Below are 24,085 nucleotides of genomic sequence, written 5' to 3'. Positions count from 1 at the left end.
AATACTCATCTTTAAAAGGTTCTCCAGATGCAAACTTCATAAATGACTGGGATGAAGAAGAGAATAAATCCCATTGGGAAGAGATGGCAAGCCTGAAGCTGGTGTAATTGTGAATTTAAACTTTTCCAAAGCACTAGTTTCTTACTCTTGGGAACTGTTTGGCAAGAGGTTCTCAGAGGAAGGCAAATATCAGTAAGGAGAGAGAATGCAGAGATAACAAGCGATCATGCTTTAAATTCTAGAATTATAAAGGACACATACGAAATATGTGTATTCTTAGCTTTTTTTCTTGTGAAGATTTCATTTTAATTCATAGTAATTTAGTCTTAATATACAGCACTTTCAACACCAGTTTTTGTAGATTAAACAGCTTTTAATAATAACATTAAATATTATGTCTTTAATAGTAATAATAATGAAACATAAAGACTGTGAAAGTAGTTTTCCTCAAAACAAAAAAATGGTGCCCTAAATTGTAAAAGCATAAGAGAAAAGAGCTTAACTATTAAAATAATTACCTGATGTTATAACACGGTTTGCTTCATCTCTAGTGGGAAGTGTGAGGTTTCCTCAAGATTAGGTTTTCAGACGATTAAAACATTGCCAAATTTTCACCGTTCCAACTCCAATTTCTTATACCTCAGGCTTTTGCTTTTTCAGAAAGACTTGTTTAAAACTGTTTGTCCATTCTTTAATAAAAATATTAGGAAAAAAAAGTCTCTACCCTAGTTCTGTACATCCACCTTGCAAAGCAGCTTCAAGTCCTTCATTCTTTCCATAGGTTTGGAATTTGTCACATATTGGTGTAACGTGCAAAATATCCATTCTGCCACTGCCATGAAATTCTACACAATTATTACAAATTTCAGATTGCATTTGCACAATAAAGACTTCCGAGAGTTTGGCAGCTAAATGCTCCAAAGAGCCTGTCTATATGTTCAGCCCCTGAGACCTCGCACCTACTTAGCCGCTTAATGGACCACTCTCCAAAAGAAACAGACTGTGTGTCTGTGGAAGAGGCAGTAGCAGAATATAACTGCGTCTGCTTTGTCCTCCAAGCACCAGAACAGAAACTTGAGATGCTTCTTATGTGCCTTCTAGGCACGTGGCACATGGCATAAATGCAGAAGTAGAGGAAAGTGCTGCGCTGTAGGAGTACAGGGAGCTGGTAAAGTTTTGATGGGCCATTAGCTTGACTGCAGAAGCTCAGAACTAGGTTCTTAGACTCTCTTTATAAATTCATTTCTGTTAAATACAGATTTGGGCCATACATATCCTTTAAAAAACATCAGAGGCCTGATCCATGTTTGCATAAACCAGTGTGGACCCCACTGCAAAAAAAAAAAAGGATATTTTACTTCACAGGCCACTGTGCAGTCATCTTAAATGTAACTAGATGCCATCAGTCCTTGGTGATAAGTTGTTTGTTGAGACTTGGACAGCCCTACAGTCCTTTCCTGAACATAAGTATAACTGAGGACAAAAGACGCTTCGTTTCAGTAGACGTTTTAGATGTAGGCCATAAAATAACTCCAAACACAAAATGTAGTCTTGTTAACTATCACTTTTTTTTGCAGTTGTATGCACGTAAGTATTCAAAATAACTGCCCACTGCTGTTAGACACAAAAAAGCATCTGAGGTGTCACACTGGTCCTTCAGGTAACCTAGGAATGAAGGACTCCAGGGACAGCATGTTAACAACTCAGGAGAGAGGCTTCTCCCAGGGCCTTAATCAAACAACCCAAGGCAGTTTTCCATCAGAACAGCCAGATGGTAGTGTGGCCCGCACTATCTTTCAGAAGGACAGTTTAAAAATATGGAAATGTTAACTTGCTCTCTAATCTTGAAGTTGCAGAAGTCAACTCTCAACCGAAATAGATATTCTGATCCTTTACCTCTATGATTGTTTTTGACTTTTCATTCTCAAAAGACCAAGATCCTGAGTTCTCATAAGACCATTTAGCCCTAACTGGGAGATTCATAAGTAATATCACAGTGACAGCTTCTAATTAAATTCTCTAGAAACTACAGATTGTTTTGTTAGAGAATATGAATCTCTACAGCAAGGTCTTTCTCTGCTTCTAAAAGATGACCCAGTAGAAGTTTAAATATTCCAAAGCAGTTTTAGGAAGAACGTGACAAAACCATGTCCGTTACCCCCATTAAGTTTGTGAAATAGATCTTCCTTTGTCAATGCAAAAGCTTGTCTTATGTTTATTTAGCATTTTTGATCCCTAGAAACTGGAGAAAGTATTAAAATTATCCTACACTATTATGAAGTAGTTTTTTAAGGTTGTCCAGAGATTATTTCACATATCAAAGAAATTCTGCTCATGCTCCTGCCAGCCTGCCAGCTCTGTTTCCCGACATGACACTCCCTACATGACTAGCCTAAATATATTTTCCCTTAAAGTACCTGCAAACTATTGGTGCACAAAGAAACAAAAAAACCTGTTCTAAATGACATGAGTGTCTCAGGGATAGAGTACTGCATGAAGGCCTCAGAGGGACAAGTCTGCCAGAAACTTAGTGTAGTTCACATAAACATCCTGCGGTCATCAGCACAGCCCAAGCTGGAATCCAGCTCTGAAACCCAATACAATTTATGTACACAGGACATACCAGAAAAGATCTGGATTTAGACAGGTATAAAAAGGAACCAGGAGGAAAATATGCTAGTAATGTTAATTTTACTTTTACTTACTAATACGTAGGTAAGCAAATACATCCCACCATAGGTCTATAGACACAGGAGGTCTATTTTCTGAAACAATAAGCTCTCTCTGAATGACCTAGCATGCATTCTTGGTGACCTAATATTTCAACAGACAAACAGTGTTAAGTTTAGGTCCTGAAAAAAGGAGAATGTTTAAAGATGCTCAGCTTTATATAAAAATATGTCAAGCTGGTAAATGAAAGGGTTTCAATCCAAAAACCAAATTCCAAATCTCATTCCTGTAACTTCTACTGAATTTGCAGATGGATCTTCTGTATATAAGGACCCTTTTTGATTCTACTACATCTAAATCTAATACTGAAGTCTATTTCTCACTTATCCAAAAAACGTGAAGTACCTTTAAAAAAAGAAAAAGCTAGCATACAGAATGAGATTGCAAATATACAGACAGAATTTTGCCTTGTTTCTAGTGCAGAATCAGATAACCAGATACTAATTGGATAAGCCATGCAATGGCAATAAGGCAATGTTGAATTGACTCTACCAGATTTAATGATAAATGATGTGATGAAACTAGCATGAATAAAATTTATCAAGCAAAACATAGATACCATATCAAGTAACAGCACTCATTTTAGCCCTAGCTTCCCAGATTCCACACTTTTTTTGGTTGAAAAATAATTCAGAGTAACATGGCAAGCTGTCTCAGAACCTTCAGGGTTTACATACATCCTCCCTTATTTTCTACATGTTAAAAAGCCCTCCTAATCATCATATGATTTTTTTTTTCCTCTGCAGACAATTAGTTATACTAGCTTTCAAACTGGAATCTACAGCTTGTGGGTGGCCGAATCTTTGCACCGTTTGAATAATCTTGAATATATGCTAGTAAAGACAGCCACTTGCTTAAGTTACACCCTTCTTCATTTCTGTCCGAGGTGAATCTGTAAAGAACTCCAAGATACTTGGAGTAGATGTTCACTCCAGATCTTGATCAACTCTCACTCCCTTATATTTCAATGCTATAGCTGCAATGATTAGATGTATTCCCCAGTCTGGCAAAATACATTTAAAAAAATACCATTTTAGAGCTCTAATCAGAAACACAGAACTGATGCAATTTGGACAACAGACTTCCTTTGCCAAAGGTTTTCTGAAGTTGACTTTCAAGCGCTGTAAAGACTTACTAAATCCATTCGGTAGTGAGAATAAAATGAAATAAAACTATAGCAGTTTCATACTCAAACACAGTGAGTTTCAAACCTCAGTCACAACAGTATAATATATAGCAAAATGAGTACACCTGTGAGTATGCCTAAGATGCAAACACACAGTACACAATCTCAAACTAGTCGTAGATGGAGATTGCTCATTCCCACAACAGCTTGGAGCACAGTGCAAGCTAACCACAAGGCATTTACCCTGCCTTTCCCTCTGGTTTTGCAGCAGCTCAACACAGGTTGCAGCCAGACTGCTAAGTAAAATAAAGCTGCTTCAGCTTTTCAGCACTAAGGTCCAACAGCCTGTATACAGCCAGAAAGGCTGGGTTCAGGCCCAGGTTAAGGCACCTACATTTAAGGCGGTTTAATTACCAGCTCAGCTGTACCCAAACACCATTTATTTCTCTTGAATTTGTGTATTACATATGCTTACATTCACCTAGTACGGTGAACTGCTTGGAGGTCTTCCCCATTTCATGAAAGTTTGATCAGAAAACAGATGAGCTGAGCACCAGGAGTTGCAGTGTCCTCCCTCCTCTTCTTTTATCTTTTGTTACTAAAGAAACCCACAGGTTCTACAAGAATTCCTCAAGAAAGATGTTGCATGAGATAACCATAAAATTCAGACTCCACATCACAATCTGGACTATACGACACAGTATCCTGGTTTCAGCAGGGATAGAGTTAATTTTCTTCCTAGTAGTTGGTATCATGCTGTGTTTTGGATTTAGCATGAGAATAATGTTGATAACACACCGATGTTTTAGTTGTTGCTAAGCAGTGCTTACACTAGTCAAGGACTTTTCAGCTTCCCATGCTCTACCGACTGAGAAGGCTGGAGGTGCACGAGAAGCTGGGAGGGGGCACGGCCAGGACAGCTGACCCAAACTGGCCAAAGGGATATTCCATACCATGTGACGTCATGCTCAGTATATAAACTGGGGGGAGTCAGCCAGGGGGCAGTGACCGCTGCTTGGGAACTGGCTGGGCATTGGTTGGTGGGTGGTGAGCAGTTGCACTGTGCATCACTTATTTTGTATATTATTTTATCATTATTATTATTTTCCCTTCCTTTCCTGTCCTATTAAACTGTCTTTATCTCAACTCACGAATTTTACTTCCCCGCCCTCCCCCCCCCCCGATTCTCTCCCCCATCCCACCGGGGAGTGGGGGGAGTGAGTGAACAGCTGTGTGGTGTTTAGCTGCCTGCCAGGTTAAACCGCAACACACAGATAAATGACTTCTTCCTTCCATGTCCCATTTCCTATTCTATATGACTTTCTTTCTCACCCCCATTTCAAGATCCTAACTCTTTATCCTGTCCTAACTTTTAATGGCCTCAAGTTGCGCCAGGAGAGATTTAGATTGGACATGAGGAAAAATGTCTTTACTGAAAGAGTGGTTAAACATTGGAACAGGCTGCCCAGGGAAGTGGTTGAGTCACCATCCCTGGAGGTATTTAAAAGACGAGTGGATGAGGCACTCAGGGACATGGTTTAGTGGGCATGGTGGTGTTGGGTTGACGGTTGGACTCGATGATCTTAGAGGTCTTTTCCAACCTTAATGATTCTATGATTCTATCCTGGTTATTGCAGATTAGTGGAAGACTTCTTCCACTCCAGACCTGTAGCAATACCAGCATGTCAGAAAATCTTCCTTGAAATCTGGTATCAGTCTTCTGCTGTAGCATATGTCATCATCAGCAGCTGCTGACAGCAGAGCAGTCTCCTCCTTGCTTATGGACCATGAAAGGTTTAACAAAAGGAGTCCCAGAATCTTTACCTTTGCCTACATCCCTAACTAAGCTACTGCCAGAGAAACTGTTTCAAGAACAAAAACTGGCCATTGGTTACAGATCACACAGAAGAAAATCATAGAATCACTCCAGCAGAAGTTCAGTTTTTGGTTTTATTTTTCCACCATTTACTGCAGTAACAGCAGGGTCAGAAAGTATCACCATTAGAAACAAGCTGGCAGTTTGGTCAGGTTGTCTGTCATGAGTTTAGGAGTCCCTATCCTTCCCTGGTATCTGGAAAATTTTTTGTATCAGTAGTTTGGGAAGTATTTACCTACTCCACATATGAACCACTTTTATATAACTATCTTTCAATCCTCAAATCTTTGAATGTGAGAGCCTACTGGTTAAAGTACTTTAAAAAAAAATTCATCTTTCACATTCATTTTTCTCCTATGAAATGCAGGAGACATTGAAGCTTGTGGATTTGAGTCAGGTAATACAGTAAGTGTCATCTATAAAACTGCAGCCCTGATGCCTTTTCTGAAATAATAAAAGCAGCCACTTCATTAGCACTTTACTACAAGCAGGTAATTATGACTCTCCCTTATGACAATATAATGCTTGTAAAAACCCAGTCTCAGCTAAGTGAAACTAAAACCAGTCCTATTAATCATCAGGAACAATTAGGCTCCATGGACTCCAGCTTATTTTGCAAAAGGAAGAGAGTATACAAAGTTTATATGCACCCACCAAAAGAACTTTCTTAAGTTTCAATTTAAATAAATGAAAAGGAAACAGCAATATCTAAAATGCCAGACTTAAAAAACCAAACAAATCCCTTATTTTTAAGTGAACTCAGACAATTTTTATTTGTTCTGGCTGCAAAAGTCTGGATTCCCCCCCCCCCCTTTGGCATTGGCACCTGTTTTTAAACATGAAAGTTTAAAAACAACTCTGTGCCAATTGTCCAAACCACAGCAGGTAGTAAGGTCAATGAATGAGACTATTCAACAGGCTGACTACCTGCTCCAATGGGTACACTTGAAAAAGCAACTCAGTTACACGTATTTTTCACCAACCATTTGGAAGATTCCCCTAATTATGGAATACCTGAGGGAGCTACTTGAACTTTTTCACCTTTGGAAAAGTAGGGGTGGTTCCCACCCTTCTTTTACCATGGCTTCTACTTTATTCACTGTGGTCCAGGGGAGTCTGACAGAAACCTTGAGTCCACCAGGCACAGAGGTAGAACAAGATATTAAATACTCTAATAAAAGTCAAAGAAAAATAGAGCATGAATTAAAGGAAATTAAAATATCCCCCCCCATATGACTATTTAGCATTTTTATGTTTTTATGTGAACGCTCTTTCTGCTGTTACATATCAGGTTTTTTTAAAACCGGAACCTCAGAACTTACTAAAACAGAAAGAACACTTGGAGTAATCTTTAAAGACCAATTATATATTTCAGGTTTTTAAAATCATTTAACACATCCCATGAAATGATCTGGACCTATGGAAAACATGCTTTCCCCCTTCCATCACTCCCAGGAAAGTTTGACTGCATTTTAGTCCAAATCAAATTCTTGCTAATTCAGCTCACAGAAAAGCTTCATAAACCATTGTATTGACACAACCGAGAGTGCAGTCAACATCAGGCAGAAGGCTGAAAATGAGCATCTCCAGGTAAGAGGAACTGGAAACATCTTTACCTGGCTATGTTTAAACAGTTCCAGAAACAGTTTTGTGGGCCCCCCTCCTCAAAATCCCAAATCAAATTTTCATATTTGCTTAAACTATGCAGTGGTCAGGCCCTTTGAAATCTTTTTTTCCTAAATTGTGAACAAAGTTAACTGGATATTTCTGTTCTTCCTCTCCATCAGAAAGATGCAAGTCCTGCCATCACCTGCATGTTTACGTTTTTAAACAAATCTAGTGAAAATCCAAACTTTAAATATATAAACATTTATACTACTTAATCAGAAATGCATTTGTGGGAGAAAGGATGAATATCAATATATAAAAACAGCTTTGTGTTTTCAGTATCTTGAAAACTGATCAGTTTTCATTTGAAGCCACACCACTGATAAGAGTTTCAAATTAATGCATCCATTTGATCAATATTTGTTGTTTTTACTTTCAGAGGCAGGGGAAGAAGGAATAAAAAATGAGGAAGGAATAAGGTCAGGCCAGCAGCATACCCAAGGTACTGGAAAACATCTTTCCTAACACCAGTACTTCTGTTTGGTATATTTTACTCTAGTATTATAAATTCTCTAAGATGGGTGAAGACTACTACCTTATCTTTATACAAGCATAATGAAATGGGGCCACAAACAATGTAGTGTTGTTAAAAAGCATTAATCAATAATACTATCTGACTCTGAGGAATGTAAAATCAGAAATTTGTGTCAGTCTCAAAGCTTTCTCTATAATCTATGTGGAACACATCTTTTCCTGAGGTTTCAGCATGGTTATTCAGTGCCTCTGCAAGTTAACTCAGTCAGAATACAGCTATAAATATTTAACTGGGTGTCATCTATTTAAATATACTGCTATATTAAATAGAGTTCTTGTGATCAACAGTTACCTGAGCTGAACAAAACAAACCGGTCAGCAGTCAAGTCATTTTTGCAGTGGCAGAATACAGACCATCTTTCCATTACTACTTGAAAGTAGGACATATATTCAACCACAGTTACAAGTGTTAGAAGTACAAGAGCTTTAAATCTATAAAAAAGACTAATACAGAGCTGTAGGGGTAACAGTTTCTTTTGTTTTGTTTGAAGAGAGAATTGTTTATTGTATCTCAAAGTATGAATATGGATAGGACTGCACAGCCCTGCAATTACCTCAACAAGCATCTATTAATTACAAAAGATGACATGCATTCTGAAACTCAAAAGAAATTTGATTTATTTTGCAATTAGCAAGGTAAACATTTTCTTCACCAAGATGTTTTCTAGTCCCATGCAGTCCAAGTGGCTAGTGTTGGAACAGAAAATACCCTCCACGTAAACACAAAGTAACAACAATTACAAAACAAAGAAACAACAACATCAAAACACAAAACAAAAAAACCCCAGACTTCCCACAGCTATTGAATTCACAGATTTTCCTGCTTCCTACTCCTCTGGGTGCATTTGACTGTGAGCAGTAAGAAGCTGGAAAACGTCTGTATTAGTTTTCCCCATTAAGAAAGGTACAATGGAACACTGCACTCCCATTGAGGGCTTACCTGCCTGCTATCACAGGAGCGTGCAAACGCTCTTCAGCATTGTGTGACAGAAAGGGAGAGAGGATGGTTTAAAACCATGGAGTTGAGATGATTTAGGAGTTTCTAGAGTGTCATAAAGTGCACCACAAACTAGGAAACCCAATTACTCCTTTAATTTCATGGCAGGCTTTCAAACTTCTCTTAGAAATTCCTCAGTACCTTTCTTTGAGAACTTAAAATTGGAGAGTGGAGAATTTCTTCACCAGACATGGTGCTACAGGCTATTAGAATCCATTGCAAAATGGTAGCTACCACGAGTTTTGGGTATAAGCACTTTAACAGAGGAAAACTTACCACAGACTAGGGTAGAGTCTTCAAAGTTTACTTCAGGCAGGTAACAAAATTGGAACAGACAACATCAGAAAGCACTTGTCATAGACACTGAGCTATAAGAAGCAAAATAATTGTGTCCTCTTAACAGTGTTGAGATTTTATGTCATCAATAAAAAGTTACTCCAAATTTTTCAGACTACTTTTTAAACTACAGGAAAAACCTCCCACCAACATATTCTTGCCTCTTTCTTCAAAACTGAGATTACCTAGCCAAACAAAAGGAGTAAACCCCTCCCTGGGTTCCTTGGGTACCATATTTTAACAACTAAAAAAATTTCAGGATTAAGACTAAAAGCCAATTATTAAAAATAAGACAAATTCCGAGTTAAAGCTGTGAATTTTTACTTTCAAAGAACTCACAGTTCTTTGAAACTATCTAAGCACATGGTTCGTGCTTAGACAGTGCAAAATCAAGATCACATACTCTAAGTCAAAACAATAAATCTAAACACAGTCACACTGAAAATCCTCAGTATCAGGAACATATTTAGCCAGTTCCCAACCACTGCAAGGACCTAGCCCAGCCTTCCTCTGAGTTCTGCTTCTCCTCTTTTCTTTTCGGGGGGGTGGGGGTGGGGTGGGGTGTGTGTGTGTGTGTGTGTGTGTGTGAAAGGGAGTGGTTGCTTGGTTTATTACAGTTTACGCTTAATTAAGCTGTTCCACATTTCTTCCTCATAAGCAGTTGCTTATTGTGGGACTCATTCAAGCCCCTTTGCGAGTAACTTGCAGGACTGCAGTGGAAGTCAGTTCCCATTTCCCAAAGCATGGTGCCACTTCCATGTCAGTTATGCACATGTTTCCAGTCTGTGGGAGTAAAACACTGAAGAAACAGGGGGTTTTGGAAAACACGTGCAAGTGCATGCTTTCTAACAACATTCAACAGCAAATTGAACATTCAGCCAGCAAATATGATGAAACACTGCAGACTGATGCGAATGGCATTAAAGACTGTGATTCCAGTACCTACTTCATATGGTCCAGAGAAACTCTATTTTGAGTCTTTTTATTGCAGTTAAGCTTAGGACTTAGAAACTATTACATCGCTATTTTGAAGGAATACTACCATGGCTACCTTTACATGGGAAGAAGCAGCCAATACATAACTAAAAAGCAAGTTCTGGAGTGGTGCAACGGATCCACGTGTCACACCATTATTCCTGACTATTAGGGTAGTGGGACAGGGGGAGCAGGAGGCAGTGAAGATACCTTCATTTGAAAGTAAAGACAACTTTCTAAGTGCATAGCTACAAAACAAAAGCATCTGAACGTTTATACTTTGAAAACAGGTATGGAAATAACCTTTCTTGTTTAAAATGTGCTGTTACTGTAAATAGGTATACACAACTATGTCTACTGCATGTATTTTTGCACATGCAAATATATACCGAAGCCTATCTTTCATATGCGTGCTTAGAGCTAAATGCGTGTTAGTGCTCTGCTAATAAAAAATATCCACAGCAACAGGGAAAACATACGAAAGAAGTGAATTCCAATTCTACCTCAATTTCCCATACCCACAAAAACCAAAACCTCAAAGCCAAGTAGCAGCATAAGATAGCACAATAGGGTGGAGCTCAGGTTAAACACAAGGACAACGGGTTTGCCTGTATATACCTTTTGACCCCACAATCATCCCTATTTACGCAGAGACACACAGAGATTATTCACCTTCCTGGCCAGAAGGAGCCAAGGCAGGAAGTGAGGCTGCTGGGCAAATATCAGTGTACATTATTGGTGCTTTTGTAACAGAAGTGTGCCTGCTTTGGGGGTATTTATGAGTTAGGCTAGAAATTAGCATGAACTTGTGTGTGCATAAAACTGTCGCCTGCTGTTCTTAACCAAATATTGTCAAATTTGCAACAACCACACTTCCCACTAAGGGCTGTATATTTAAATGTTTTAAAATCAAAAGCTATTTCTGGATTTATGTGAACCAAAAAAAGGAGCTGGAGTTGTAGGCTTCAAGGAGGAAATAAACTCTATGCCCGTACATTTGCTGCCTCTGTCAGAAGTGGATGACTGGATTCTCATTTGAATTTATGAAGAATAATTTTTAAATGAAGCACCTTGAGAAGTTACACAAACAACTTGAGGACAAAGCTTCCTCCTTCAAAAGATTAAAAAGAACTGAATGCACATAGGGGGAATAGAAATGCCCTCTCAGTCACGCAAACATTCTCTGAAAACCACTGACCAGATTGGACGCGCAAGCTTAATGGGGAAAGCAGGCTTCAGTCTGAAGACCTCTGCAGCAGAAAGGATTTATTTACAAAAATGGAACATAGTGTTGTTTAGAGGATGGCTAGGAAGAAGAATAGAAGAAAAGAACTTTTCGACAATACATTAAATAAATGATTGCAGCAGTCTTTAAATCACAACATTAATACAGCCCTCTAGTAAGCAAAGGTATTAGCACAATTGTAAGCAGAATAGACTTGATGGTCCATTGGTCTCTTTCAGTACAGTAACTTGTGTTCTCGGATATTTGCCATAATACATAAAAGCCAAAAAAGTTGTTACTTGAAGAACGTGCAATTAAACAAAGACACAAAGCAGGTAAAATTCAGCCCACGTTAACCTGTCATTCCACAGGATAGTCACACAGTTCAGGGCCACCAGCTCAGTCTTTTGGTTGGAAAGGTAACAGGTAGCCCTTCTGTACCTACCATGCATGAGAACTCACAGTAACGCAGGTTATTTATTAGTATTCCTATAATATAACATGCTAGTACCCTTGCCTGATTACAATATTTCTACAGTTGGTATTAGGATATGGGTGCATACATGTTCTTCTGCATAGATATTGTTTGTACCTCACCAAAAGGCTCCCCAGACAGCTTCCACAAATGGCATAAATTAACTTGAAAAATAAATACGTGCTCACTTCATCAGGACAGTAACGTGTAGCACATGTTCAGCTTCCTTTAGTAACAACACAGATATAATTTATCTTTATCTTTGTTTTTCCACTAATCTTTGGTACAAGGGACACAGAGTTTCAAACACATCCAAAAATCTAATTCCTACAAGACTGAATACCACATAACAATGTCAAAGATGTCTGCAATTGGCAAAGGAGTTTTAATACACAGATAATTTATATGTAGGTATTTTTGCTGAGAAAGTTTGATAAAAGCAAAGTGCACTATATATTTAGTTCTACACTTTCATCCTAAATGAGAAAGGTTTGCTTATTCTCTCTTATTTTGCCCTTCGATCTTAAATAATGTTTCAGAGTCACAAACAATTCGAGGACCAAAAATTACTGCCTATTTAGTACTGAACACTAATCAAAGTGATGCTGAAACACTGTAAGATTCCTTTATTCACAAAAGAATTCACAATTTGTGGATACAGTCTACTAAGCAAGATTAGTTTAACAGACTTTTTTAATGGCTAAAACCAATCTATAATCTGAAAAAAAAAAGGTAAGCTGTAATCAAGTTTGATCCACCAACAGTAAAGCAGCAGTTTACATTTACTAAACTGAAACCATCTGATAGAAACAACACGCATCTAGTAAACCACAGCAATAACTGCATTTCTTTGAACAAACCTTAAAAAAAAGTTAATTGCTGAATGCAGAAAAGCTCAAAAAAGCCCCACCAGCCCCAAACATCAGCCTGTATAACACTTGCGTAACTAAGCAGTATGGATTTCAATACATTGTATCTAGTTGTAACAAATGAAGTTCTCATTGTGTAAGGCAAGCTTCCATTTCAAGAATTCATACTACAGAAACATTACTTGCAGAATACATCATATACGTAGTACTGTACCTCCAGCATCAAAACAGAAGTCTAGAAATATAATGTGAAGATAACAATCTCCTAAACAATAACTGCTTAAAAGTAATCTTCAGGTTTTCACACAACTCCCTTATTAACATCTTAATTTATTCTAAGTTCTCCACTCATACCCCAATGAACAATTACTCACATAAGTAGTCTCTATAGACTTTAGTGAGGTTACTCCTGAAAGTAACAGCTCACCAAAGTTCAAAATGTATAGTTCTTTCCATAAACCATTTACAGAGAAATCCAAATGAAGCACTTAGAATTACCAACCTTACTTACAAGTTCATGATTTTTTCCAATGTTATCTTTCTCAGTTCTAAAAACAGAGGGGCCATACAATTTTAGAAAATACAAGCTATGAGCAATACAATTTCACCAACAATAAGAAATCCAAGGGAAGAAGAAAACAAACAAACAAAAAAACTTAACAGGATCTAGGACGACTGCCCAAAATAGCTTCCCCCACCCCTAAAAAACACACATATACACACAGATAATTACTGCTTACTGATTTTTGGGGAGGAGCTTATGCCCAGTAGTCACCTAACTAGGGGGAAAAATCGTATAAATACTCAAGGGTGATACTTGAAATCATCAGCTTCTGCTCACTCACCAGTGGCAGAACTCCTCCTCAATAGAGGAGGATTCACTGCTCTACTACCCTGCATTGGAGCTCCACAACATTCTGGTATGTTATGATTTTACTTCATTTTATTTGGTTTTGAAGGTAACTCCTATGGGATACATGTTTTCTGGCTGGGGAGGGAAGGGGGTTGATATTTAAGGGCCAGCGACAGCATCCTTACTGCCACTGGGGCTACTTGAAAAGCTACAGATAAAAGCCTGGTTTCAAGCAAGGCAATGCGAGTTTTTTGCCACCGATGCTGAAGGAGCCAGGACTTCATGCTTTATTTGCTATAGCATTAGACAGAGGCAATAAGGTCGTGGTAGAGTGTCTATGAATTTCCACTGAAAACTTTTCTTCATTTTAGGAGTTTTGATATATGCAATGCCTGAACTTACTTTTGGAGCCCTAGTGTAACTAGGAAAATAATCACTGTTTCTGAAAACAATGGTTTTAAATAGGCTGGCATCCGTTTACAATTATTCAAGAGTGAGACTATTGCCTCTAAGCTATCTATACAAGAGCTCTATAATTCAAAGTGATAGCAAGAATGATTCCTTTTTTCTTAGTGGATTTTTCACAACTAGTGAAAGCAGGAGGAAGTAAGCACAAAGTTAATACCAATAGCAACTTTTAATACCAATACTTTAAGAAAACTCATTTATTCATGCACAAGAAACAGAACTGAACAGCTTTTCTTTATAACAAACTTTTTCTCCCCTTTCTAACACAGAACGGATTTGGAAACATGCATTTACAAATATCCTTACTGCTGCTGTTTTGTCTGAACATTGTCCATGGTAGCGATGGATATTTTTCTGAGCGATACCAGAAACAATCCAGCATCAAGGGGCCACATTTTCTACCATTCAATGTAAAGAGTCAAGGTAAGTTTACTATTTTTTGATAATAAACTAACACAATTATTCCTAGTGGGTCAATACATGAACAAGAGCTCTTTGTTTATACTATTAGTATTCAACTTTCACTAACAGTTTACGTTTATTAAAATAATGTCATCACTGCAGAAAGAACTGGCAGTGGCTCTGGCAGTTGCCTCCTATTAACAAAGATGCACACTTGTCACAGACAAGTTTTTTTTACACAATAATCACTAAAGGCATATAGAGCAGAAACAAAAGCACAGCTACAGATCTAATCTTCAGTAATGGGAATAATACAACATGATTGTGTGCATAATTATGTACAACATGGTAATTATCCTCGAATTTCTTGATTCAACACTGGGGTTTCTAACAATAGACCTGTGATCTACAATATTCACATTCTGTCATGTTATCTCTACTCAAAACAGACCTTAGGTGTGAATTTAAATATATATCTGATACATATGCCCAAATGAAGACCTGTTTAAAGTCTAGAAAGGCAAAATAAATTGATATATCGTCATAAAAATACAACATAAACCTCTACATACTTTTTTCATGAGTGATTTAAGCTTATACTTTAATTATCAGACTAATCTCATAGTAATATAACAATTCTAGCTTTATTATAAAAAGTTCTCTTTATTTCATACATCAGTTATTGTATAGGCAGATTGTATAGGCAACATGTAATTGCAATGCTATACATTGTGATATCTTATTTCTGGGTATCCTCTCTGTCCTTGTAAGTCAAATGGGTGGCTATACTTAGTGTTTGAAACTGAGTTCTGTTTTATTTTTCCATGCTTAGGCCAAAGCTTTTTTTAAAAACTTGAAATCAAAACTTCTGACTTCCCAGGTGCTATTTTTATTTGATGAATTGTCCCCCAAAGGATGATCAGTAATCTCTATTAAAAATTATCATCACTAAAATTAAGAGAACTGAATCTTTCTTGTAAACATCTCTCCCCACCCATTCCCCCCCCAAGACAACATTATTTTCTTTCAGACATCAACAGGCTATTCAGAATAGCTTTCACTTTTGCTGTATCCCATCTACTTTTAGTTGTAATAATCATACTTGGGTAGAAATGAGGAAGCCGAAATGGGGGACTCAGAAAATAGGATTTGCAAATAAGCTTCTCTTTGCCAGAAAAAGGACATTATTGGCTGTATCTGCATTAGAAAATAGGGTAGCACAACAGAAGCAGATCTGGAGAGCAGAATAGTTGCTGCTCAGGACATAGTATCCACATTACCTTCATTTAGGAGGTTTTGTTTCAGAATAGCTTTAGTCTGATCCTATGGACTGGATGCTCATGAGCAGCACACATCGAGTCCAAAGATGCAGCCCTGGTCTCACCCCAGCCAGCTCCAGCACACGTGCTCCAAGAATGCTCTGCAGTAAGAACCAAGTGAAAGCAGCATGGCTGGGAAACTTACCCCCCAAAATGTTCTTCTGGGTTGTACCAAAACACTGTCACAGTTTCATCTCTTGCCTTCAGCACAAGGACCTTCTGGAATCCTATCAGCGCTCTCAGACTGAATTTAGGTACATATACATAAACAGCTACTCTGAGGACTTAGTAACTGGAATTCCCACTGGGTTAGAGTTGCATTTCCTCCCTCTCCCCTCACTAACTTTTCAGAGTGTTTTCCCATGACTTTACTCAGAATCATTTACATATTTAAGTGAAGTACAATATTTAGTTGGTTATCCTCTACCATACTTCACTTACTTCTCTTCTCATACTGTTTGTTTTTCTTTCCCCTCTATAGAAAACATTTGGAAAGGGGGAAATCAGCAGCAAATTAAGAAAAAGGAAGGAGCAGGTTAAAGAGGAAATGGGGTGAAAGGGGGAAACGAATTGTCCTGAACTAAGTTTTCACTTTATATACTAACACAATCTAATGTGCGTGAAACTTCATATTTAGAATGAGAATGATTATATCAACATGTGAGAAGTGTAAAATGCTGTCTATTTAGGAAAATAACAAAGACTGTATACTAGACCGCAAAAGCAGGAACAGCCTACAGTTTTACAGACATGGGAGTCCAGTCATTCAAAATTGCTTGACAAATCTTCATTTGGGGAACAAGCATCAAAATGGAGGACTGGAAAACCACTACTATTCTTCAGTCTGGAAAACAAGCATCTTATAGAGGGTTTTTAGAAGAGTTTAAAGAGGGCAGACTGTTAGAGATCATCAATTCTAGTCTGAGACAATCATGGAGGAATAAAACAGGAGACTACAGAACCAAATTCATCTAACTATTGTCTAGTGAGTTCTTCTGTATGCAAGTAGCTCAAGTAGCATATGGCAAGCTTTTCATCATAGCTGACTTTTCCTATTTGGTCACCAAACATTGGCTTCTAGAGATTTAGTTATCAATAAATTCTCTTTTTGTTTTGTACAGCTTTGTCAAAAAGCAGCCTGGAACTAAAATTTCAGTCTAGGCCCAAACTGGTGACTCGGGACAACATGTAATAGAACATACAATTTCTGTTGGCAATTAAAGCCTATTAAAGCTTCATTTAGTTTGATGACATTGTTTTAACAGTTTTAAAAATCATGTTCTTGACAGCTCTCCAGTCAGAATATACTTTCTTGACAGCTCTCCAGTCAGAATATACTTTCCTCTTCTGTATGGATTTAGTGTTACCATTTTTAAAATATACCAGGACGTAATTTTTAAGCCGGTAGCTCTTTGGCTTGAAATCTTTGAGAAGTCCTAGTTGAGAATAATCATTAAGTCTGACTGTTCAGCAATGCTTAAATTAGCATAACCTGCAATAATGGCTTAAGTCTTCATACTTAATTCAATACATAAATAAGGTTTGACTGCACTCAGAGAACATAAACCAACTTTACATCAAGATATGTGCCAAGACATACAAAAGAGTAGCTAACCACTACTTCAATTTTCCTGGTAAAAATCCTACTTCATTAATGTGTTCAGCTGTCCTTTCCTCAGACGACTTACCATTGTCTCTGGACAGCACAATTAGCAGACATTTTAATCTAAAAGCAGCACAACTTTGAAACAATATAGCTCCTCACAGAAAATCTCTATAACATCATGAACGCTGACAAAGCCTTTAGCATCTTATGCAAAAAGGCAGCACCCACCACCTTGTGAACCTAGGACTGATATGAAGGTGCATGTAAAACACGGTAAAAAGCAAGAAAGAGAAGCACTCTGAAGCTGAAGTCTGATGCAATTTGCCACCAAAAAAAAAAATTAGATCAAGTGCAGTAACTGCATGTTACTTAAATACAGCTGAATAAAATGAATGTTGCCTGCAGAAATTAAACTAACTCTGACTGCTAAAGAACAAAATACATTTGGTAGGTCTGGACATAGTTCCTTGAGTTAGGGTTACGAAAGAGCAAACCTGGCTGGGGTCACTGTTGTCTTCTTGCCAAAGTACCCATGTAAACGCTTGGTTTTGGATTTGATGCAGTTGATGTAAAAACCTATTCATATTTTTCCCCTAATGCTTTACAACTGAAACAGCATTAACTCAGGAACCTGTTTAGGTATTTGTATTGAGGCTTTGATCTGACCTGCCTGTATTCTCTGATGTGAACAGATAGTTTTTGAAGTTCTGTCCATAGATAGAACCTATGGAATAAATTCAGAGTCCTCCAGTTCAGTAAGCTGTTTTCTCTGATGGCAGCTCTCTTATCTGTGGTGAAGAGAAAATGTGTAGCATGTAAAGAACATTTACATGCCACTTGCGCTGCAGGGTACATGTTAATTCAGACAGGCTTAAGCCTTTTCCAAATTATTTTTCCATATGATGTAGTTCTTAAAATTTGACACATCTGATGTCACCTACATAACAAGAAAACCAACTTGCAATTGCACCCTACTGAATCTGGGAGTTCAGTAGTAAGAAATCCAACAATATGAGTAAGATGCCAAAGACTGCACCAGACTAGTCTCTGGTACTGACAGATTCCACAACCTCCTTTGCAGCTGAGAAGGATGTGTGTTTGCATTTTCAGTTTGTCAATAAATCACAGACATCACCTTCTTCCTATGTGTAAGATTTTAACAACTATCTTCCTTTTCATTGCCTTAAGGAGGATGAGATAGGAAGGTGTACAAAATAAGGTGATATGCATTTGTGCTGATTTTATGCACCAGCAAAAAAGAAAATGCACTCTCTATACTTGGAAGATAAGAACAATTTCCCTGGCAATACAGGAAGAAGGCAACCTTGCAGATCCAATATCAAACCAAAATCAAATGTATTTCATATACACATCTCTTTTTTAAAATAGAATATGTACAAGAATAGTTTTTTTCCTCCATCGCACTTTTGGTTCATCAAGACTAACCACAGATTGGAAAAAGCAATTTATTATCTAAAAGACAGCAGAATACTCATTGCATAAACTTTTTTATATATATATACACACACGCACACACTGCTCTCTTTGTAAGAGACTGAAATGCAAACTTTAGCTGATCCAGTTGTTGATCTTATCAATCTTTTCTAAATAAGCAAACAGAATATGTTGCCAATATAAAAAACAGAATCCAGGCTCTTCATATATCGTTCAGTTTTTATTTTTAAAATGACCTCTTAAATTAACATTCATCATAGGTATCATATTTCGTTCTATAATGCTGCCAGTTGCTGCAAACTACTGAAGTAGACTCACAATATCTACGTTAATCTTGTCTTTAATGTCCTACAAATCAGCATCCTAATTTCAGCAGGAAGCTGCAAGCTCCCCCAAAGTGCACAGAAAACTAAGCAGTGAGCTTGTTTGTTTATTCCTTTATTTGTGACATTTGGTTAAGTGGCTCCACCTGCTGTTTTGATAACTAAGAAAATGAAGTATTAAAAAAACAAAACAATGCCAGAATTCTGACTGCAGTAAGATGAATGCAGTTGTGACCTTGCCACTGTGTGAAGTTTTTATGACAAACAAAAATCTTTGAGACAGTATTTGAAAATATATCATTCATATGTCTACAAAAAAAAAAAACCCACACAACAAAGCCATGGCCCACTTTTGGAAGTGTGAGGGGGGGAAAGGACAAAAATTTCACTACCTAAATGTAGCACCAAGTAGTTTCAGAAAAGTAGCTACACTTGCTCAGGAAGCTTTCTCTGTTTTCGTTCATCATCAAGATGCAAGTCTGATAACTTGCTAAATCAGTTACCTGTTTTTTTTTTCCTCTTTCTTAATAGTTTGCATCTACTTGTACAGCATCTTTTAAGCTCTCTGATGACCCTACATGTATTGAAGCCAAAAAAATTTCTAGAGGCCTTGTAGCTCACAGCACAACTCCAACACATTTGCATGTGTTAATTATTCATATAAGAGCTCTGAGACACTTTTGCCCTGAACGTCAGGTTCTCAGTGACCAAACGCAGTATTAGAAACTTGACTTCTATGAGGTTCAAATTAAGTTAACCCTTCACACATTTCACCACCATGCTAAAAGTTTGCAAATCTGTTGTAGCTGCCTCAGTTGACTGGGTTTCCTCTCTCACAGGTGTGCAGGTAAGGGGTGAACAAGGACCCCCTGGTCCCCCAGGCCCTGTTGGACCAAGAGGACAACCAGGTCCTGCAGGAAAGCCAGGGTTTGGAAGTCCTGGTCCCCAAGGTCCCCCTGGTCCCCCAGGACCACCTGGATTCTCTGCAGTTGGAAAGCCAGGCATGCCAGGCCTACCAGGAAAGCCAGGAGACAGAGGACTAAATGGTGAGAAAGGAGAAGCTGGACCTGTTGGGCTCCCAGGCGCAAGAGGGCCACAAGGACCACCTGGCACTCCTGGCCCTGCAGGACTGTCTGCTCCTGGCAAGCCAGGACCACAAGGCCCTCCAGGAGCTCAAGGGCCGAGGGGCATCCCTGGCGAGAAGGGAGAGCCAGGTATCCCTGGTATAAACGGACAAAAGGGAGAAAATGGATTCGGCGTTCCAGGCCGCCCGGGTAACAGGGGTCTTCCAGGCCCGCAGGGGCCCCGGGGCCTCCCCGGTCCTGCTGGGGTAGGGAAGCCTGGCGAAAACGGTCTTCCAGGTCAGCCAGGTATGAAAGGTGACAGAGGTCTACCAGGCGCACCCGGAGCGGCTGGTATCCCAGGTCCCCAGGGTCCCCCAGGAGAACCTGGAGAAGCTGGTGTCGGCAAGCCTGGGCCAATGGGACCACCAGGAGCAGTAGGCATCCCTGGAGCCAAGGGACACCCCGGACCTGCAGGCTTGCCTGGATCCCCAGGTCTTCCAGGTTTCGGAAAACCAGGATTGCCGGGGATGAAGGGACACAGAGGGCCTGAAGGTCCTCCTGGCCTTCCAGGACCTAAAGGAGACCAAGGCCCAGCTGGTATGCCAGGAGAACCAGGGCCTGCCGGGCCACCAGGGAACATGGGCCCTCAAGGACACAAAGGCTTGCCTGGTGAGAACGGCCTACCGGGACCCAAAGGCGACATGGGACCTGCAGGCCCCCCGGGATTCACAGGAGCCAAGGGTGAACGAGGTCTACCAGGATTAGAGGGAAAACCAGGATACCCAGGCGAGCAGGGTCTTGCTGGTCCTAAGGGACACCCTGGTTTCCCAGGTCCAAAAGGCGACACTGGCCACGCTGGGCTACCTGGCTTGCCTGGTCCAATGGGTCCACAAGGAGTTAAGGGAGTGCCAGGGATCAATGGTGAGCCAGGCCCTAGAGGGCCTTCAGGAATACCTGGGATCAGAGGCCCCATCGGCCCCCCTGGCCTGCCAGGAGCCCCTGGGGCAAAAGGTGAGCCAGGAACACCAGGACTGCCAGGCCCAGCAGGGATTTCTACGAAAGGCTTAAGCGGACCCATGGGACCACCTGGACCCCCCGGGCCTAAAGGCAACAATGGAGAGCCTGGCTTGCCAGGCCCCCCAGGTCCTCCTGGTCCCCCCGGCCAAGCCGCAATTCCACAGATGCCTGAAAGCTACATTAAAGCAGGAGAGTCTCGGGAGCTATCAGGAATGTCTTTCATGAAAGGAGTAAACCAAGCTCTTACAGGGATGCCAGTGTCTGCTTTCAGTGTCATCCTCTCAAAAGCCTACCCTGGGGCAACAGTCCCCATCAAATTTGATAAAATCTTGTACAATAGGCAGCAACACTATGACCCCAGAACAGGAATCTTCACCTGCAGGATCCCTGGACTGTACTATTTCTCCTACCATGTACATGCAAAAGGAACAAATGTTTGGGTTGCACTCTACAAAAATGGTTCCCCACTCATGTACACTTATGATGAGTACAAGAAAGGATACCTTGACCAGGCTTCTGGCAGTGCTGTTATCGATCTCATGGAGAACGATCAAGTATGGCTCCAACTGCCCAATTCAGAATCGAATGGTCTGTATTCCTCTGACTATGTTCACTCTTCTTTCTCAGGTTTCCTATTTGCTCATATCTAACAACATCCCACTTACACTGTCCTGACACTCTCTCCTTCAGACCATTTTAACGGGGCACTGATCCGATTCATCCCTAGCAGGTCATGCAACTTCAATTTTGCAAGAAAAATGGAGGAGGGAGTGAGAAGGCGGAAGAGATTGGTTCAAACCGAGTAGAATAATATTGTATGTTTTTAGAGAATTGTCATAAGAAATTTGTTTCAAATGATGATCAATTGTCCAACTGAATGCAACATTAAAATTTTATGAATTAATACAATGTACCAGTCTCTCTCTTTTTCCCCTTTTTTTTAAAAAAAAAAGGAAAATCAGAATTTCTAACTATCACTTCTCACAACACAAAGTAGCCATTCCAGGACTCTTGATCATACTTCACTATACTTGAATTAACTGAAGGTATTATTCAGAGTAAACAGTCTCAGATACAGCATGGTCATCACAACAGACAGATAATATACTTCAGTAACATTAGTCTGCTATCTGTCAGCTTCATCTTTAAGCTATCAAACAGGAGTCAAGAAAACACAAGTCTAATATAGTGCATACCATGTCACAGTTTTAATTTAGTTCCACTTTTCTTATTAATGAATAACTGTCTTGCAGAAAGGTAGATTTACAAATTATTACCTGTTACTGAAGATCTAAAACTTTCACAATATGAAAAAGCAACCAGATTTGAAGCCTACAAATCCACTCAGCTTTCTTTGATGCACATTTTGTAATCTGCAGCAAACTAGTTCAATATTTTAAGCTCCTAACATTCTGTAAAACTACAATGTTCAGAGTACAGTAAACCAACTATCACCAAATCCAGAAGAGCCTATCTTCACAAGCATGCAGACACTCACAAAAATCACAACAGCTTTACCTCCCCAAAATTGGAGACGATCTGTGCACTGTTTTTCCCTGAACAGTTCATGCCTTTAGAACACAATACTCTTGGGACTATATTTTACTTAAATGCTAAATGTATCAGATGATGACAGTAATCAGTCAGTAGACAATCGTATTTACCATACCTACATATAACTCATGTCTTACAAACATTAGACATTACATTAATCTGTTACAGCACTAAGAAAAGTTAATGATATAAAGTAAGCTAGCTTAGTAAAATTAGTACTTATAAATTATCAAACCATAATAGTTTGATCACACATTTCTTCCAATGACAGTTACCATTCGCATGCTTTAAAAGCATCATATACATCAAAACCTTATCAACTCTTAAACTATTTTTTTTAGCTTAATTTTTTTAAACAGAAGTTTTTAATCACTTGAACTAAAAGCATGTAGGCTCACGTTTAAAAGTTTTGCGTATCACCATTTCTTCAAGAAAGCAGAACCTGAGGCTTGTTATATTGCATACATTTGAAATCAGCAATTTCCCAAGTACTTGATAATACGCTGGGATTAATAAAAAAGTGAGGACACCTTTAGGTTGATCCATCCTTAGCAAAACTATACAATGTTTTCGAAACAGTAAAGAACTACCAAGAAGGTAACTCTGCAGAATTGTTTTTTCTCCTCTTTGAAGTGCTGCTGGATAAGGAAGTCTGTGGCTTAGGCTATACTGTGGTAAAATAAGTGCTTAAGTAGAGAGTGTAACGCGAGATCTGCTTATTTTAGCAGCCAAGTAGACCTAGGCAAGCAAATTGGTACTACTATTATAAACATTACACACAAATGTATGGAAATAATACAGTGGACAGTAACACAATTAATAAGTAGCAATCCTGTGATACTTTTCTTTCAAGCCAAAATAAAACTCAAGACACTTGAGTCAGAATTGTCTATTCCCACTATTCTACCTTCCTGTTTTAGGCCAAATACTAATTACGGATCTCCTAAGAATTATCTCTTTTTTGCACTAAAAATGTTTTCCTATGCAGTCACTCACATTAGTTCAACAGCACTTTCCAGTATTTAAACATAGCATGTGCTGCTGCCAATACATTCAACCAATCTGGCACTTTTGTTTCAGAAACAAATAGAGGGACTGGGTACTGGAGCTGGAAAATACTGCTCAGTAGTTGTAAAGTTTCTGGTTAATTGCTTTACATCCGAAATGTATGCCAAAGCACATGTTTAAAATTGTTGGAGATGCTTGGTGCTCA

At 39.0% G+C, this 24,085-nt stretch overlaps 2 protein-coding genes across 5 annotated transcripts in view; one reads left to right on the top strand and one right to left on the bottom strand.

Annotated features, from left to right (window-relative positions):
• Window positions 1-24,085, bottom strand: part of NT5DC1 (5'-nucleotidase domain containing 1) — a 158,459-nt gene that overhangs the window by 118,942 nt on the left and 15,432 nt on the right. The gene's annotated exons all lie outside the window — the stretch shown is intronic.
• Window positions 11,228-22,180, top strand: COL10A1 (collagen type X alpha 1 chain). Of its 2 annotated transcripts, none has more exons than XM_076335471.1 (2): window positions 11,228-11,257; window positions 20,085-22,180. In XM_076335471.1, exons 1-2 carry the CDS (start codon window positions 11,228-11,230, stop codon window positions 21,966-21,968), a joined length of 1,914 nt encoding a protein of 637 aa, XP_076191586.1. In that variant the 3' UTR covers window positions 21,969-22,180. The 2 variants fall into 2 exon arrangements, with proteins under 2 accessions (XP_076191586.1, XP_076191585.1); XM_076335470.1 differs by lacking the exon at window positions 11,228-11,257 and adding an exon at window positions 14,417-14,555 and having other exon boundaries at window positions 20,077-22,180.

Source organism: Aptenodytes patagonicus, chromosome 3 (genome assembly GCF_965638725.1).
Source record: "Aptenodytes patagonicus chromosome 3, bAptPat1.pri.cur, whole genome shotgun sequence".
In the NCBI taxonomy this organism is placed as follows: Eukaryota; Metazoa; Chordata; class Aves; order Sphenisciformes; family Spheniscidae; genus Aptenodytes; species Aptenodytes patagonicus.
Note: the sequence above shows the minus strand (reverse complement) of the source record. Positions and strands in the feature narration are given on the sequence as shown.